The sequence below is a fragment of the Lemur catta genome, chromosome 23 (genome assembly GCF_020740605.2).
Source record: "Lemur catta isolate mLemCat1 chromosome 23, mLemCat1.pri, whole genome shotgun sequence".
Lineage (NCBI taxonomy): Eukaryota > Metazoa > Chordata > Mammalia > Primates > Lemuridae > Lemur > Lemur catta.
In genome coordinates, this window is record NC_059150.1 from 9,401,154 (window position 1) to 9,418,178 (window position 17,025).

The following is a 17,025-nucleotide window of genomic DNA, read 5'->3' on the forward strand; positions in this document are numbered from 1 at the left end:
AAGGGTTAGAGAATAAGCAAAAGTTACTAGATAGAACCAGTTTGTGACAGATATAGCTACAATGTTCTAAACTACTCTACTTTCATTGTTCACACCCAGATACCTCTACCAGCAAGGGAGACAAGCAGGTTTAAGCCTTTTCTAGAAGAGTGCTGCCCAGCCCTTCTTCACCCTGGCCTTAACACATCCAGCACCCCATTTTTCCCAACTGCAAAAAATCCAAACAGACGAGAACACTCTAAAGTCTCTAAGCAAGGAGGAACTGCCCCTTTTGTAGTCACAGGCGTTATCTTAGATGACCAGCTTACTCGGTCTTCCTCAAAGAAGAAAATGATAAAAAGAGAGTTCCCTTCTCTGAAGGTTACCACCTAAGTCAGATACTCTCATCTACCCCCCAACATACACGCACATATATTTGAGTGGTGACAAGTTAAATACCTGACAACCCATTCTTGCACAGCTTTTCTGTATCAACAGCTTCCCTTTAGAAGCCCAATTTATGAGCTTTTACTCCACGCGTCAGGTGACTTTCAGACTTTGGCACCCACTTCTATTTAGATATCAAGCTTGGTTCCTAAGCAACCAGCCAGCTCCTCTCCTCACTTCCCCGATGAGGGAGCAAGCTTACTATACTAGCAAAACAGGTCAAACAGAGCTCCATCCCGGACAAATCAGCGCTTGAGGCAACTTTAATGAAAGCAAGAAAAAAAAAAAATGTGGTACAAAAGCAATGCAGAAGAGTTCTGTTCCAGGCAGTTTGGCCTTGTACAAGTAGAATAAAGTCATCGAGTCAGAGTTTGAAAGCTGGATGCAATTTCAGGCACCATTCCAATCTCTTCACTTTACAAGAAGATACATCTGAACCCCAGAGGTAAAAAGACTGGTTCAAGGTCACTTTGGAAGCAAAGCTGCAGCTAGAACCCTGGTGTCTGAACTCCCAGGCCAAATCTCCTTCTACTATATCATACTACCATTGGGAAGTTGAAAAAAGAAAAGGGAAGTCTGAAGGGTGATTTTTCCATAAATTAAATCAACGTTAAATCTAGGCATATTTGGAGAATCACAGACTTCTAAAATTGTTAGAGGAAAAAGAGATTCAAAAGCTGGTTAAATGTGAATAATAAAAAATATCCATATGTACAAAAGTGTAAAAAGGAAAAGGAAGCAGATGGCGTTCCTGATTACTGGGCTGGCAGCGCAGGGGGCAGCTGCATGCTGGGGGTGGGCTGCATGGGCTGCCAGCTTTCCTGGGTTTGAAGGATGCGGTACAGCTGCTTCAGCTGAGCAACAATGTTATCTTTTATGTCTGGAGTGGAGATCTGCAGGCGGACACTGCCACTGTCAAAGGAGCGTGTGAAATCACCAGAAAACATCTCGTAGATCATCCGAGCCACCACCGGAATGACCTGTTCAAGACACAGAGGACACAGGTATCTGCTGAGGAAAAGGTATTTTTAAAGAGCAAGATAGACCCAAGATTGAAGGGAGAATCAATGCGGCCCCGGGGAAGCCCCTCGCTCTAATGTCTAAATACAGAGACAGTGTGCAGTGGCTCACACCTGTAATGCTAGCACTCTGGGAGGCTGAGGCAGGAGGATTGCTTGAGCCCAGGAATTTGAAGGTGCAATGAGCTATGATGACACCGCTGCACACTAGCCAGGGCAACACAGTGAGACCCTATCTCAATCAATCAATCAAAAGTCTAAAAATACAGGATACACCTTCATCTTTCGGGACCATCCTGCCAAGGCCCACTCTAGAAGTTGGTTCAAATGAAGGTTAACAACCTAGATGTAGGTTGCTTACATCACATGCTTGCTTAGCAAGACTTTAACCAAATATCATCTGTTGCCTGCCTCGTGCAATTCTGGGGGCCAAGCCTACGTGGCTTTGCTGCCACCTCCTAGAATAAGCTTATATTTATAAAAGCAACTCAAAAGGTTTTTCTAAGAAAAGCTGGAAAGGGTCATATCCTGTGAGGTTTCAGCAACACTCTAATGTCAGTAAGAGAATGAAAGATAAGATCTCCACTAAATCAGACACCCACTTTAAGGACCTTGATTTTTCCAGTATGGCCCTACTGTATACAGCCTGAGTCTGCTACCCCATCTGATGGCATTAAGACCCACACAGGCTGAGGGATACTCGACCAGGGTTCAACCCAGACCTAGGGAGTAAAGCATTGGCAAAAAGGGGAAGAGTTGTTGACAAATCCTTATCTTCTCACCTGAACCAAGATGAGTTTCCTTTCCAAGGGTTTCCCATCTGGCCATTCTTCCCCAAAGCATAAGTAGATCTCAAATGGTGGCTGCTTCTCTATCTGTCCTTTCTGGTGGGCAATGAGCTCTGCAGAAGGTAGAAGAGCATGTTTGGTATACTGGTTATTCCATATCATCCTCTCAGTAAATGCCATCTTCTATGCTGTGCAATAGAACAGCCACTAGCCACATGTAGCTACTGATTTTAAACATTAACCAGTTCCTTGGTCACATTAGTCACACTGACATGCTCAATAGCCATATGTGGCTAGTGGCTACCATATCAGACAGCACAAACATATTGGACAGCACAAATTCCAGAGACTCCTCTTAGACATTGTTGATCTCAACTTGGGATTCACACCACATTGTAAAATTTACATCTCAGTGCTCTCCCTAAAATTATCTGCTTGAATTCACCACTCATATATTTCCCAAAAGAGTATGTGTTCTGCTGAATGTGACAAATGGGGTCACCTTCCAAAGTTAAAGATAAGCTGGTAACATTTGGGGGGTGGTGACAAAGCTGTCTCCCTCCTCTGCCACTAAAGGAGCCACAACTAACCTAAAAATAGCTTGGAGTGAAACTCCCTTCTCTGTTGCCTAGGTCACCTCCATTTTTCAGAACCAAGGCTCTCTTCTCCCTTGACTCCGGAAGAAAAATTTTTTATTTTTTTCCTGATGTATTTCATGTCAGCAAAAGAAGAAAAATTTTAGTTAAGGTCTTTGCCAAGCCAGGAAAGGGAGGGATGGTAGAAGATGTACTTCCAGGGAGCAATTCCCATCACCATCAACCCTCTGAAAAAACACTCACCACTAAGGAATGTTTCCAGACAAAACAGCTTGACCTTCTTCTGTCTCTCAATCAGGTTGGGGGCAACAAGCGATGGGGCACATGGCCCAGACCAGTACACCTTGCACTGGCACAGCCTGATGGCATAAATGGCGTGACCGCTGACCTCCAGGATCAGTCCCCTGTCCATGACATCCAGCAGCTTGCTGGTGAACAGCTTCTGTTTTTCATTAGTGATATGCTCTGGACCCGGAAATTTGACCTGCTCCAGGCTGACGGGACCGAAGAGCTCCTCCTGGTCAGGCATGGGACCCAGGTCCCCATAGAAGAGCCGGCAGCCCTGGGGGTTGCTCACGGTCATGGTCTGCCCGTACTCCTTCCCACGGTAGTGAAACTTGATGTCCAGGTCAGTCACTGCAAGGTTAGAGATGACAGTGAGTCTTGCTTCACTGCTCTGCCTGTCCATCCCTAAGATTCATGCAAGTCCATTAAGATCAAGCCACCTTTCACTAGCATTCAGGAAGGGCACTGCCACAGTTATCCTTCCTGTAATAAAGGGAGACATCAACATATCCCTGAAATACTCACTCAAAAGGCTGCCTGGAAGCAAATAGTTCAAGGTCCATCTACACTATCTTTGTTCAATAACCACACCCTAAGAGCTACATGTCACCAAGCAAAGTGGCCCTAGTAACCCCACGCCATACTGACTGAGTCTTCACATCAATAGGCACTGGGAGAAGATAAAAACTAAGGTATCTGGTTTGTGTCTCGTTTTTGGCTCATTGTATAAAGAAACCAGAGGAACAAGAAGAAATATCAAGCCATTTTTCTAAAAATTACACGTGAGCACACATTGGGGATCTGCTCTAAAAATGCACCATAAAAGGACACAGTTCACAGCAAAGTTAATTTTCACTCAGCAAATCTCCACTGAACCCAATAGGCCTTATCAAAGCTACTTAGCCTCTTAGACAAAATTTTAGCACTCACACCCCCAGCATGTGCAGTGTCAAAGGAAGACCCAGGCAATGACATTGATTCTTCATTGAGATAAATTTGTGTCAAAGTCAGAAAGATTTTTTTCTCTGGGTCCAAAAGCCCCTCAAAATCCAAGAGCCTCCTCAACCAAATCCATGGCCATTTACCTCCCTAACCCACAAGTGGTCTTGCCACTAAACCCCCTGACCAGACTGATAAACCTGCACCTCCCACCCTCCTAAGAGGTGAGTAACCTAGAGCTGGGCATCCCATGGGCAAGTAGGTATGGGCCGATGTTTCTGTATTTCTTTCCTGGTGACTGATCAGCCAGCCAGGAAGCAGACACAGAGGGCAGGTAGTTTATTCTATACATGTCAAGGAATTGGAGGCGGAAGGTGGGATAGGAAAGGGACTGTAATAGGAGCGGAAGACCCAGTAAGAAAGATCAGGGCTCGCTTACTTGGGAGAGAGCTGATCCACAGCTCTGGAGAGCTGTAGAAGGGCTGTATAGGTGCCTGGGGCACTTCCATCTCCAGAGGTTCGGTTTTGGGCCACACTGCTTCAGGGCTGCAGTTACCCACACCGCAGTTTCCCACACTGGCTGGCGCCATGGGAGAACCTAGAACAGAAGGATGTGGTGAGCAAGCAGGAGCACCACACATGTACATCATCTGGTCTGACACTCTAAGAACTAACAAGGTCAGTAGACAAGAGTCAAACACTGAGCCATGACCCAGTGTGACCTGCAGCCCACCAATGATTCCCACAACTAACACAGGAAGAAACAAGGTTCTCCTGCTTTCTAATCATATTATTTCTCCCATAAACTCATCATTCTAAAAACCTTTGTCTGCTGAAGATTGACATACAGACAAATGAGTTTTCTTTGGGGGTTAAATTAGAAGGGACAAGAGAGATTCCCTATTGCAAAATTTGGTCCCATCAATTAAATAGAACCTGGTTGTCTTCCATAAAATGAACTCAACTGCATTAGTTGATTAGCTTTAAGTGTTAATGTATAGAAATTCCATTAAAAATAAACAAATACTTTTACATGCCTGGAAGCATACTCAAGAACCTAGAAAGAGCTGTCTCGTGCAGGGAAAGAACTGAAAGGTTCAAAGACAGAATGGAAGGAAAACCTTGAAACTGATTACCTTTTTGTACCATTACGAATTTAAATTATGTGAAAGTATTATTTATTAAAAAATTATCCAATTAAAGCTTTAAAAAAGAGTGAAAAACCTGTTGCCCTGCTTATGTCAAAGTTGACTTGCTCCAAAGCCTAGCCTCACCTCTTAGGCATCTATTCTTCAACAATTCTTCTTCCTCTGCCCCAACAGCTCTGAAATCACAGAGGTTAATGTTTCTTTGACCCTTTGTGTACAAGTCTGATTAAATCTGTTCCCATTTTACTTTATAGTTTTTAATATTTATTCCATAACTTTCCAAAAAGGATCCAGGGCAGTCCAAAATATAAGGACACACAACATTAGCTTTAATAAAATATGAACAAAAGTAGGAAATCAGGATCCTGGAAAAATAGTCTGCATTCTTTTAAGGAGTGAGAATAACAGAATGAGTCAGCCAAGGATTTGGGAAAGGATCGCACATGCCTAGATCTCCAACTCTTTGAATTTCTCATTTAAATTTTAAATGTAGCATGTGGCAATATTGACCTGGAAGATTTCTATGAAATTTCTCATTACCCATCACTTAGTTGTAAAGGTATACATGGCAGGGTAGGTGATGGAAGGCCAGCGGACAGACAGTAAGAATCATTTCCTGATTCTCAAAGGTGGGGGCAGCACCTAGAATAAAGTACTCCAAAATCCTAAAGAAACCATCTTGATATGCTAAATTTTATAGGCGGCACAAGTTATCTCATTTCAACCCATAGCAGCTTCAAGGCACTAAAAGGTCTGTGAAAAGCTGCTCGACTGGATGCACATCATTAGAGTAGGAGCATTTCAGTGAAATTCTGCAGAAGACCAATTCAACTTGCATCTGAGCACCCTTGGGGAGTGCAGTGGGAGACGCAGCACCTGCTCTGTCACCCAGTGGACTCCCAACCTCCCAACTCATTTTTCCTGGGAAGCTGAATTCAGAAGTCCATCAAAGAAAAGTATCTTGCAGATAAACCCTATCAGATTTATCTAGTTGTCTATCTAGAGTAGTGTTAGTAGCCATAGAAACCACAAGTTTCCCGTAGCACAGCCTAGTGGAGTGATCCCTGTGTTAAGGAAGTAACAGAATTTATACAAAGGGAAATACTGGAAGGGTCTGCCTGCGGTTCATAAAAATGACTTCTGCACTTGGCCTGAAGGAAATTAACAACATTTATAACCACTGATATATTTATTTGTATGTGGGATGGAGAATGAATTTAGATTTTTATTTGAATGATCACACATAAGATTCAGAAGATGTTCTCTATGCCTAGAACCCACCCCACCGTACTGGGATAACTGGGCTGGCCGAGTTCCCTCACCAATGACTCCTGCTTGCTCACAGACCAGCAGCCTGACTGTGGGGCCCGATCCTGCTCCCAGGCCAGTGCTGGTCAAGGAGAGTAATTCCAAGGTCAAAGCCCTTATGTCGTCCTTATCTCACTGTACCACCCACCACGCCACTCACCATTAATGTTCAGGAAGGGGAAGGTGTCCTGGATGGGAACATGGTGCTGTGACTGATCCAGCTCATCTTCCTCATCTTCTTCATCCACATCATTATCCTTCTCATCCCAGGGAGCAGACCCCGTGGATCCTACCCAAGAAACACAAGCTCACAGGTGAGCAGTTCAGGTTGCACTGCCCTCCCTGCGGCTGACCCACCACCTAAGCTAGGGACTACTAGCACAGAGGCTCCTTGGGGTCAGTAAGCATCCTCGATGCCCTAGCTAAAATGAGTGGGAATCAAAGGAGTATTAACCCCTAGGTCCAACTCTTCTGACAGAGCCTTAATGCAAGCTCTCTTCCCCTATATAGGAGTTGCAGACCCTCCTTCTCCTAGTAATCTCTTACATTTTACATACACGTTAGCTTCCTACACACTAGCATCCCTTTTAGGGACTCAAAGACACCAATTTCTCATCCTTGTACTCTTAATATGAGGAACAGACCCCTCCCTCATGGCAGGGCCTCACTGGGTTCACTGGAGTATAAGTCTAAATTATCTGGCTCTTAGTCAGTACTTGCTAAGCATGGAACAAATAAGAGCATCAGGAGGTATTCCCTTAGTCAAAGTATCCTTCAAATTAAATGACCACTCACCTAACACCTATAAAGCACTTAATAGCTCTTATATGTCGTGTCAATTGATTCTCACAGTAGTAGTCTTTGAAGCAGGCAGGAAAGATGGGATCCCACATTTTAGAGCTGAAGAAACTGAGGCTCAAGAAGTCAAATGACTTGATTCAATGCCCACAAATAGAAAAGTGATAAGAGCCAGGTTTAGAACTCAAACCTTCTATGTTTTAGTTCCTCCTCCTTCACAACTACCTGGCCTCTCAAGTCCCGAGAGAGGCTGTTTTTACAGTAGAACTCTATACTCCCTCTACTTTCTCATGCTTTAAGCAACCAGGCTAACAACCATTTCACTAAGTGAGCAAGAAGATTCTGCCGTGCTTCCATCTTTTCTTCTCTGGGTCCTTCCTAGGGAAAGACTTTCTTGCTTTCCCAGTCTTAAACTTTGTCAACCAAGCTGCTTCCAAGTTGACTATCTCTTTGAGAGTCCAGCCCAGAACATGGTGTACTGCCCACCTTCTCCCAGACACCTGGGGCCTCACCTGGGTTAATGATCGAGCCCTGGGGCTGGGGGATGTCACACACTTGGTATATCTTCACTGGGTTCATGGGCACCTCCTTAGTGCCATCATACATCAGGTTGAATTCTCTGCTCTTGTTGAGAGCACAGCGGAGCTGGGCCTTCCATTTAGCCGGATCCGGGTCATCTACCCCTTCCTGGTACTTCCCCGTCTCTACAGCCCAGGCCTGAGGAACAGGAAACTGCAGTGAGTGCCTACTGTTGCCCAGAAACACTACAAAGTGTGTGCCCACCCTTTCTCATACACATACAAACACACGCACACGTACACACACCCTTGCGTGACTGCCCCACCACCCAACCCCAATTTCCAGAGACTGCAGCAGGAAACACTGCCCTTAGGACCAGACAAGGCAGGGCCCAAGGGAAGTTAAGCCGTGTGCAAACACAATCTACTGAAAGGAGGAGCCTTATCTCAAGCGTTGGTACCAGTGCCTGTCAAGATGACACTGCTATAATGAAAGGTTGAAAGTAAAGTCTGGGGAAAATATGCACCAAAATGCTAATAGCAACCCTGGATAGCAGGATTTCAGATTACCTTTTTTTTTTTTTTTGCTTATCCTTTTTTGACATGAGTTGCTTATACAACAATAGGTATAACAAAGGGCGAAGGCAGGTGGCCTCCTGGTCCCCTCCAGTCCTCAATCTGATGCATAAATAAAGAACTGTACACACCAAGTGCCTTTGGAACAGGAAGCACACTCTGGGGGTTCAGCTTGCCCACTGGCTGAGGGCCACAAATGCTAATAAACTCACACCCCCTACCTTTCCCAATCCCCACAAACTCCTACTTCATTGGGAACATCGTGCTGTCAGCAACACTAGTGGCTGGCAGCATGGACTAAAACCACTTTGACTTCTTCTCTCTGGTATTCAAATATGGGCACTCATAGCACTTTCCCCAGACAAGGGGAACAAAGCAGCCTCCCCAGTGAGGCAAAGGAAAACCCAGGCTGCTCACGCCATAGCCCAAGGTCCTCAGGAACAGAGCAGGCAGTAGAAATCTGGCCCTACTTTCATGTCTCACTGGCATTTGTGTTTCTGCTCACAGGATACCCACTCTCCCCCATGGCTAACACATTCCCTGATCTCTAAGCTTTGTCTGGGAGGATAACATATTCTGATGCAGAAAAAAGAGATATCATTAGTAGAGAACTCCAGACAAGAAGCATACACCAACTTTTTCAAGCTGACAGGGCACATCACTTGTCCAAACCCAACTCCCCGCCTGATTCTGATCATAGACTTCTTCCTTATACTGAAATGGAATTTTTCTGCCCCATCCTCTGATCTGCCTTCAGTCACCCCCTGCAGAGCCTCACAATCATGAGGAAGTTTCTTCCAAGAGCTAATCCGATTCAGACTCACTTCCTCCTACCACCTTCGCAGATTATGAAGAAGTCCCACAAAGTTGTGCTGCCCCAGGTGGCTTAGCAGGCTCTAGGGGGCCTAACTGCTGCTCCATTCCACCCCACCCCTATAGGATTTCAACTTCACTGGTCCCTAGTATCTGGGAGGCATATCTCAAGTTACCTGGTGGTACCTGGCTGCTGCCTCCCCACACATGTTCCCTTCTGTTTGTTTGCTCCTCTGTGCCCACACTCACTCTGGCCCCAACCAGCTTATGCGGGCTGTGCAGATTCTGGCAGAGGTCTGCAAATTTCTGTGGCTCCCTAAAGCCCTGCCCCTCCATGGAGAGCAGCCAGACTAACCCAGAACGAAGGGCCCAGCCCTCCTGTCCATCCCCCAGGACCCCATCGTATGGCACTGAGGACCGCAGCAGAGCATCATACCCTTTAAGACTGGAACTTTAGAATCAAGAAAGGAGAGCCTAAGAGGTACCATATGGCAACCACTGTGATTTATAAACATTACTTGTTCAAATCCATTCTAAGTCTTGCCTCTGAGAGATTCTGACCACTGTGCACGTCCTTATCTCTCTCCCTGAAATGGAAATAATTTCTGCATTTTTATGGTGCTTTGCAAATCCCTCTCCATACTTTATTTCACTCGATTCTCACAATGATCCTGTGAGGCAGGCAAGGCTGGTTTCATCCTCATTTCACTGAAGGGGAAACTGAAGCCCAGAGAGATGACATAACGAGCCCAAGGCCACACCTGCAGTTGATGGTAGCAGGATTTGGGGCCAGGTCTTCCAATTCCTGATCAGAAGGGGCAGTATGATCAGGGGGCAGGCAAAGACAGACATGGGTTCAAATCCTGGCTCCACCACTTACTGGCTGTATGAGTTTGGCAAGTTACTCAGCCCCTCTGAGCCTTGGCTTCTGCATCTACCATGTGAGGGTTGCCGTGAGAACCGAAGGAAGTCATGGACACAGACGCCCATTTAATGCTAGTGTCCCACCTGCATGTCCTGCTAAAGGCCCATCAGAGCTTAGGATCTGTGAAAGCATCCTCATTCTTCTCCTGACTTTCCAGACCCTCCCTCCACATTCTGCAAACAGAATACAGATGTAAATGAAGTAACACTGCCTCCCCTCAGCCACCATTTCCTCAAGCCCCAGGCATGCAGATCATTCTCATGAGAGGGGCTTCCAGCAACCAGCCTCTTCCCCATGGCCAGCCCCTGCTGGATGCTTCAACAACAAATCCCATTTCAGACCAAGGCCATGGGGAGGACAACTGGGCCAGGGCAGGCCCCATTCCCTTTCTCAATACTAACTTTCTAATTTAATGAAAAATTTGTTATTTATTATTGTTTTCTGTGCATGAGTTATATGCAACTTGAAAAATAGTTTATGCAGCTCCCATGGTGAAGTGAGTTATATATGCTTCATGAGGCCCCAGGCTCAAAACTACCGTGAGTTAAATACATCTCATGTGGCAGTTAATGTGTTAAATCTAGTTTTCAGTTAAATAAAATTATCATATCAGAGGCATTTTTAATTTAAGAAAACATTTATAGGCCGGGCACGGTGGCTCATGCCTGTAATCCTAGCACTCTGGGAGGCCAAGGCAGGTGGATTGTTTGAGCTCAGGAGTTCAAGACCAGCCTGAGCAAAAGCAAGACCCCATCTCTACTAAAAAAATAGAAATTATATGGACAGCTAAAAATATACATAGAAAAATTAGCCGGGCATGGTGGCACATGCCTGTAGTCCCAGCTACTCGGGAGGCTGAGGCAGGAGGATCGCTTGAGCCCAGGAGTTTGAGGTTGCTGTGAGCTAGGCTGACACCACGGCACTCTAGCCCGGGCAACAGAGTGACACTCTGTCTCAAAAAAAAAAAAAAAAAGAAAAGAAAACATTTATAAAATAAAATTTATAACTTTTTTTGAGACAGAGTCTCACTTTATTGCACAGGCTAGAGTGCAGTGGCATCATCATGGTTCACTGCAACCTCAAACTCCTGGGTTCAAGCGATCCTCCTGCCCCAGCCTCTGAGTAGCTGGGACCACAGGTATATGCCACCATGCCCAGCTAATTTTTCTGTAGAAATGGGATCTTGTCATGTTGCTCAGGTCAGTGTCAAACTCCTGGTCTCAAGTGATCCTTCCACCTCGGCCTTCAAAAGTGCTAGGATTACAGGTGTGAGCTACCACACCCAGCCTTTTAATTTTTAAGCAGAGGCTATGGATAAGTGCAAAATCCTTTAATATCAAAAGAAAAACTTGCTGAGGGCCCTCTGTGCCCATCCCACAGGCTATGTGGTTGGAGTCTGCTAACACCCGACAGTTCCATCCTGGTATGGATGTTGTCCCCAGGCCCAGGCACCTCACTTCATAGCAAGGGCCCTGAGGGAATGAAGAGGCGGCGGCAACTACTGACCCTGAGTAGATTCTGGAACAACCAAATCACTACAATCATTTATAGGAGTTTAGCCAATCCCACCTCGTATCCTTTGAGATGTGAGTTGAGTACCTTTGACCAGTGGGAAAGAATAAAGCGCTTCAACCGTTGTAGACATGCCCCAACAAGAGGAAGTACTATGGCTGCTAAGTTTGGGCACCCCTGTGACAAGCATTCTGTTTCATCAGAGGTTTAGATCTAGTAAAATCCTCATGCCAAAATGGAAAAAAACAAACAAACCCAGAAAGGTCTGAGAGCATTGGAAAAAAAAAAATTTAAGTCGGATGGTGGAAGCAGTCCTTTACCTTAAAAATGGTATTTTCCTCCTCTTGCTGAGGGCTATGCCGGGTGGCATGTTTCCAGGGAATCTGGAAGCGTTTGGAGTCCCTGTGTAGCCAGATGAGCCCCGGGTACAAGCCACTATCCACCTGGGCCACCAGCCAGGGCTTCAGCCGGACTCTGCGGGGGTGGAGGGCCATGATCTGGTAGGGGAAGAGCAGGAGAATTAGGCCAGCCACTGGGAACTCTTCCCAGCCACCGTTCCCGGATGACAGAGCTACAGTTTCACTAGATTACTGCAAAGAAACTAAATATGGGAATAAACTGTGCCAGGTGGGAAAGAAAAGAAAAGAGGTTAAAAGGTTCTTTTGATTCTTATTCCAAAGCCATTTATACTTCATGCTCTAGCCAAATCAGACTTATCATGCCAGTAGATCACATTTCTTCTATTTAAATCCTGAAGCAGAAAAATAAAAAGGTGATGTCATCCCTGCTGGAACACGGTCCTTCCTGAAGTATCAAGGGTTTTGGAAGAGAAGGGAAATTGTTCTTTCCAATCTCATCTCAGGAGAGGGAAAAAAAAAGTTATAGAAACGGCACGTATACGGGCAAAGAGCTGAAGCAAGTTCTCTTTCTAAACAAGACAGCTAAAGGTGAATGGGAATATTTCAGTAAGAAATAACGCCATCGCGGTGACAGAGAAGTAGGTGAGGGGTGGGTCCTGGATTCCAAAGTCCTCACTTACACGGAAGAGCAGGCAGTGTGTCCACGGAGATCTGAAGAGCTGGGTCTCTCGAGTCAGCTTCCCTTTCTCTCAGCCACCCAAAGATTCTGTACTGAGAAAAAGGGGTCTCAGCTGGTTATCCACAGGACAATCTAGAAGAATCTGGGAGAAGGCTTGGGAATACTTCCCTACAACTGAATCTGGGAAAGCTCAGAAGCCCTAAAATAATCTAATACCACAATTCCTAACCTTAGAGTACTAAAAACAGTCACGAGACAAGCCTTGCACGGCGAGGACTCCCTCCTCACCTGTGTCTGTTTACCTCCCCACAGAGGCTGGAGGGCACCGATTGGTTGCAGGAGCCCGCCTGGGTAAAGTCTGCAATTGATTCTCGTGAAAATACATGGGCATAGCAGATAACATTCGACAGCAGCCAGCACTCACAGCAGAAAACAAAGACCTGCCCAGATTGGGTGCCCGGAGGAAAAACCAGTCACTGGAGAATTGTTTGCCTGGGCCACTGCATTTGGATTTTTTGGTGTTCTTGTTTTGTTTTTACTTAAGATGAGAAAGGGATGCCTGGAAAAAATGACAGTCATTCAACAAATATTTGTTCATCAGCTACCGTGTGCCAAGCACTGTGTTAGTTACTAAACAGTGAAGCTCAATGTTTTTACCAGATGTTCCTTCCTGAGGAAATCCACATTGGAACTGCTCAAGGCCCACAATGGCCTGAGGAGGAGAGGAAGAAAAATAAGTCACCTTCACACTCAGAAAGAGCCCTACCTGGATCACGGTTCTGAAGCCAAACCCACTGAGTCAGCTGAAGGCTCCCATTTAGAAGAGCTGAGCTGGGGGGTGGCCCCTAACACCACTTCTCTCCCTAGCCAGACTCCCAGCAAACCCAACTCGGCCTCTGGCACTTTAAGAGCAAGGCAAGACCTGCTCTGGCCTGAGCCTTCTGACCCAATTACCAAGTTCAGCAACTGAAACCTTCCCCCTGGGAGCGCAGCTCACACTGGGCAGGTGAAGTTGGCACGCAGTGTTCAAGTGCCCCCATGTTCTTGGCCCTTGGTTAGGGTGTTTTGGAGGGCAGCATGGGGAGCCATCAAAGCACGGAGCACATTTACACCTTTTAAGGAGGGAATGCATATGCTCTCAAGGGCAAGTTCTACCTTTTCCCCAGTCCTAGTCCTACTAGAAGGGTGACAGGGCAAGGGAAGGAAAAGGAGAATAGGGAAACAGGCAGCAAACTGGTCAACCTAGTAAGGTGCTTCTGAGAATTTCCATTGCATTATTGATAAGTCCTGTGTCTGGGCCTGCACCTCTTGACTGATTGCGGACTTGAAGAAAAGGGCTTATTGTAGTTGATCCACAGCCCCACAGCCCAACAAGAAAACATTAAGGCAACCAGGCCAAGACCAGGAGCTGCACCTGGTGATGGGAAGGAGAAGCAGCCACCCATAGAGATGGGTGATAAAGATCTAGAGCCCTGAGTTCTCAGTGTTCTCCCAGGATGGGACTACACCTGAGCAGCCCCACCTCGGCCCCCCGGAAGGAGCCCCACTCCTTGCCCTTCCTCCCTCGCCACCTTCAGAAAGTCAGCCAACCTCTCCCTACTCACCGCCCAGTAACCACAACTCTAAAAACAGGCAGAGGGAAACATTGAAAGCCACCAAAATGACAGAGAGGGGAATGGTTCACTACGTCACATCCACAGGCTGCGATATCAAGCAGCCATTAACGAGTGTCTGAAAAATTTACTGGATTTGGGAAAATGTTTAAAATATGGAGGGGATGCAGCATACAACATTCAGGGTAGAGCGGTATCTCCATTTTGTAACATACTTGCATACATGCGCACACACAGAACTAAAAAAGGGAAAGAAATACACCAATGCAACGTTATTTGTAATGGTTACCTAGTAATGAGATTATAGGTGCTTTTTATATTCTCCTATATGCTTTTAAATATGATTCACATTTTTCTACAATGATATATTTCAATTTGTAATTTTACAAAACCTACAAATAGAACTTTTTTAACCACAGGATAATAAGACATTTCTTATGAAGGATAGTAACAACAATCTTTCGTCCTGCATAGGCTTTACAGTTTTTACAGGCACTTTTACTTAATGTGTCTGATTTCATCCTTATGAACCTGGAAGTGGTATTATTATCCTCATTTTACAGCTGGGTTAACTGAGGCACAGAAAAGTTAGGTGCTTTATCTGGGTCGAAACCCAACACTCCTGAGTCAGAATGTGCTATACCAAGTCCTGCCACCGCACGCTGCCTTCCATGTCCCTCCTGTCTTCCACACACTCAGAGTAAACCAAAAACATCAACAAAAATCCCAACAGCATGGAGGGCCAATAAAGTAACTGGGGTGAAGACTGCATTACACCCTATCTCAAACACACCTAAATCAGAGTTCTCCTTCTAAACATTCTCACCACTCAAACACAAACACCTGCAGAACCACCTTGGCCTAGCTGAACTCAGCCTTGTATCTCCAGCTGCCATCACAGCAAAATCCAAAGCGTATGTCTCTAATATGCATTTAATCATCCTTTGACAAAGATGCCAACCCATCTACCCCCTCACACTGAGCATAGAGCAGAGACACTGTCAACGTCCTCTGGGCACTAACTGTCCTCTCTCATGCTGCCATTCCAGGGAGCAGTTCCTCTATAAACACCCCACTGCTACCTCTGCAGCCCTTGCCCAGACTAGTTTCCAGGGGCATTGCTGGCCCAAAGTGAGATGTGGCTGGCAATGATTACGCCCAGAGTCAAACATACTCGCCATTTCTTGCAGGCAGGTCTTAGCAGGGGTCCCGTATTTTCCCCTTCCTCCTGAAGGAAAGTGAAATGCCATCCCTTAAGTTCCTCAGGCTTCCCTCCATTTAGTTAAGTCCCACTTAGGATAAACTCCGGGCCTCTAGCCATAATCCCCACACCCTTCCTCCCTGCTGGATGGAAGCAGGGGGTGGCGAAGGGCAGCTGCAGGGCACTGGGTGTTGCCACCACGCTTCATACACATATCTAACCCTAAACTACTCTCCTGGGTCAGCACCAGCCTTCACCTTCTCCCTTCCCTGGCTTCCACTCTTGACATCCACCAAGAAAACATGTTGGGACTGGGGGACCCCTTTACCATGAAGTGGGCTCCCAGTAAAGAGTGGCACCTCAGGCCTCCTTTCCAGCTGGGCCTGGGAGACTTTCCCCATTTCTCTACACCTGCCCTCCAGCCCCTTCAGGCAAGGAGGGCCCCACTCCCAGAGCAGCCACACCCCGGCGGGCCCCACCCTCCTCCCCAACACCTAGCTGGGCTCCTTGGAAATCCATGGGTGTCTCCCAGGCTCAGGGCCTAACTGTGCTAAACAAACTCAAGGAGGGAAAACAAACTCGACAAAGCGCCAAACCACCTTGCCGCCCTCTTCCCCAATTTCCCAAAATACCCACCAGGACCAAGAGCTGGCAGACCTAGGAAGTCCCCTCCCTGGGACACAGGGGCCTGCGGTCAAGCAAGTTGGTGAGACTGAGGGAGGAGCTGGTGCCTTAGCTCAAAAGCAGAGTGGGGTCGGTGGGAGCAAAGCAGCGCCCTCCATTTCGGCAGGGGAAAGGGAACAGTCCTAAGTGTGGGGCCGGGAGGGGCTTAGCGCTACAGAACTGGGACCGCCCCAAAGCCACCTGGAGGAGGGCGACAGGCACCCAGCCCCAGTGGGTATTCCCAAACAAACAGACGTCCCCAAGCAAGCTCCCCCACCCCCACAAACTCTAGGGCGGACCCTTCCCCACCCGCGGGCGTGTCTTCCCTCCCTCAGGCTGCCCTCCAGAAATTGGCGTCCCCACCTGTCCTCAACCCGGCTACCAGAAGCAGAGATCCCTCTGAACCAAGTCCGCAGCTGAGTTCCCCCGCCGCCACCACGCTGCTCGACGGCTCAGCCAAGGGGCGCCCGGCTCTGCGCAGGTAGGGACTGCGGGCTCCTCTCCCGGTCCCGCACCAGCCCTTACCTGCCCGGCCCAGGTGCGCCGAGCTCACGTCAGCGCCTCGCCCCGGGACGCCGCAGCCCTCCCCGCGCCCGGCCACGCCTCCCGGCCACGCCCCCAGCCTTGGCCACGCCCCCCGGCGCTCGGGATTGGCGCCTTGCGGGAAATGCGAGACCCTGCGTTTGTGCGCGGCCCAGCCCGCGCCGCCCTCCCCGCCCGACTCCCACGCAGCTAACCCCCTCCAAGAAAAGTCCCAGATTCGGGCCCAGCCCTGAGGCCTCCGGGCTGTGGGCCAGGGAACTGGAAGCCACCGGGAGGTCAGATCTCAGTCAAGAGGGAGCCTCCCCTCATTCATGCC

The 17,025-nt window shown here is 47.3% G+C and overlaps 1 protein-coding gene across 4 annotated transcripts; it reads right to left on the reverse strand.

Moving 5' to 3' along the window:
• Positions 1-671: 671 nt before the first annotated feature.
• Positions 672-16,781, reverse strand: IRF6 (interferon regulatory factor 6). Of its 4 annotated transcripts, none has more exons than XM_045536171.1 (9): positions 16,692-16,781; positions 12,691-12,776; positions 11,972-12,148; positions 7,820-8,024; positions 6,670-6,798; positions 4,493-4,651; positions 3,073-3,465; positions 2,228-2,346; positions 672-1,406 (listed from the first exon to the last, which is right to left on the reverse strand). In XM_045536171.1, exons 3-9 carry the CDS (start codon positions 12,143-12,145, stop codon positions 1,182-1,184), a joined length of 1,404 nt encoding a protein of 467 aa, XP_045392127.1. In that variant the 5' UTR covers positions 12,146-12,148; positions 12,691-12,776; positions 16,692-16,781; the 3' UTR covers positions 672-1,181. The 4 variants fall into 4 exon arrangements, with proteins under 4 accessions (XP_045392127.1, XP_045392126.1, XP_045392124.1 ...); XM_045536170.1 differs by having other exon boundaries at positions 12,691-12,781; XM_045536168.1 differs by having other exon boundaries at positions 16,530-16,781.
• Between the last annotated feature and the right edge of the window lie 244 nt (positions 16,782-17,025).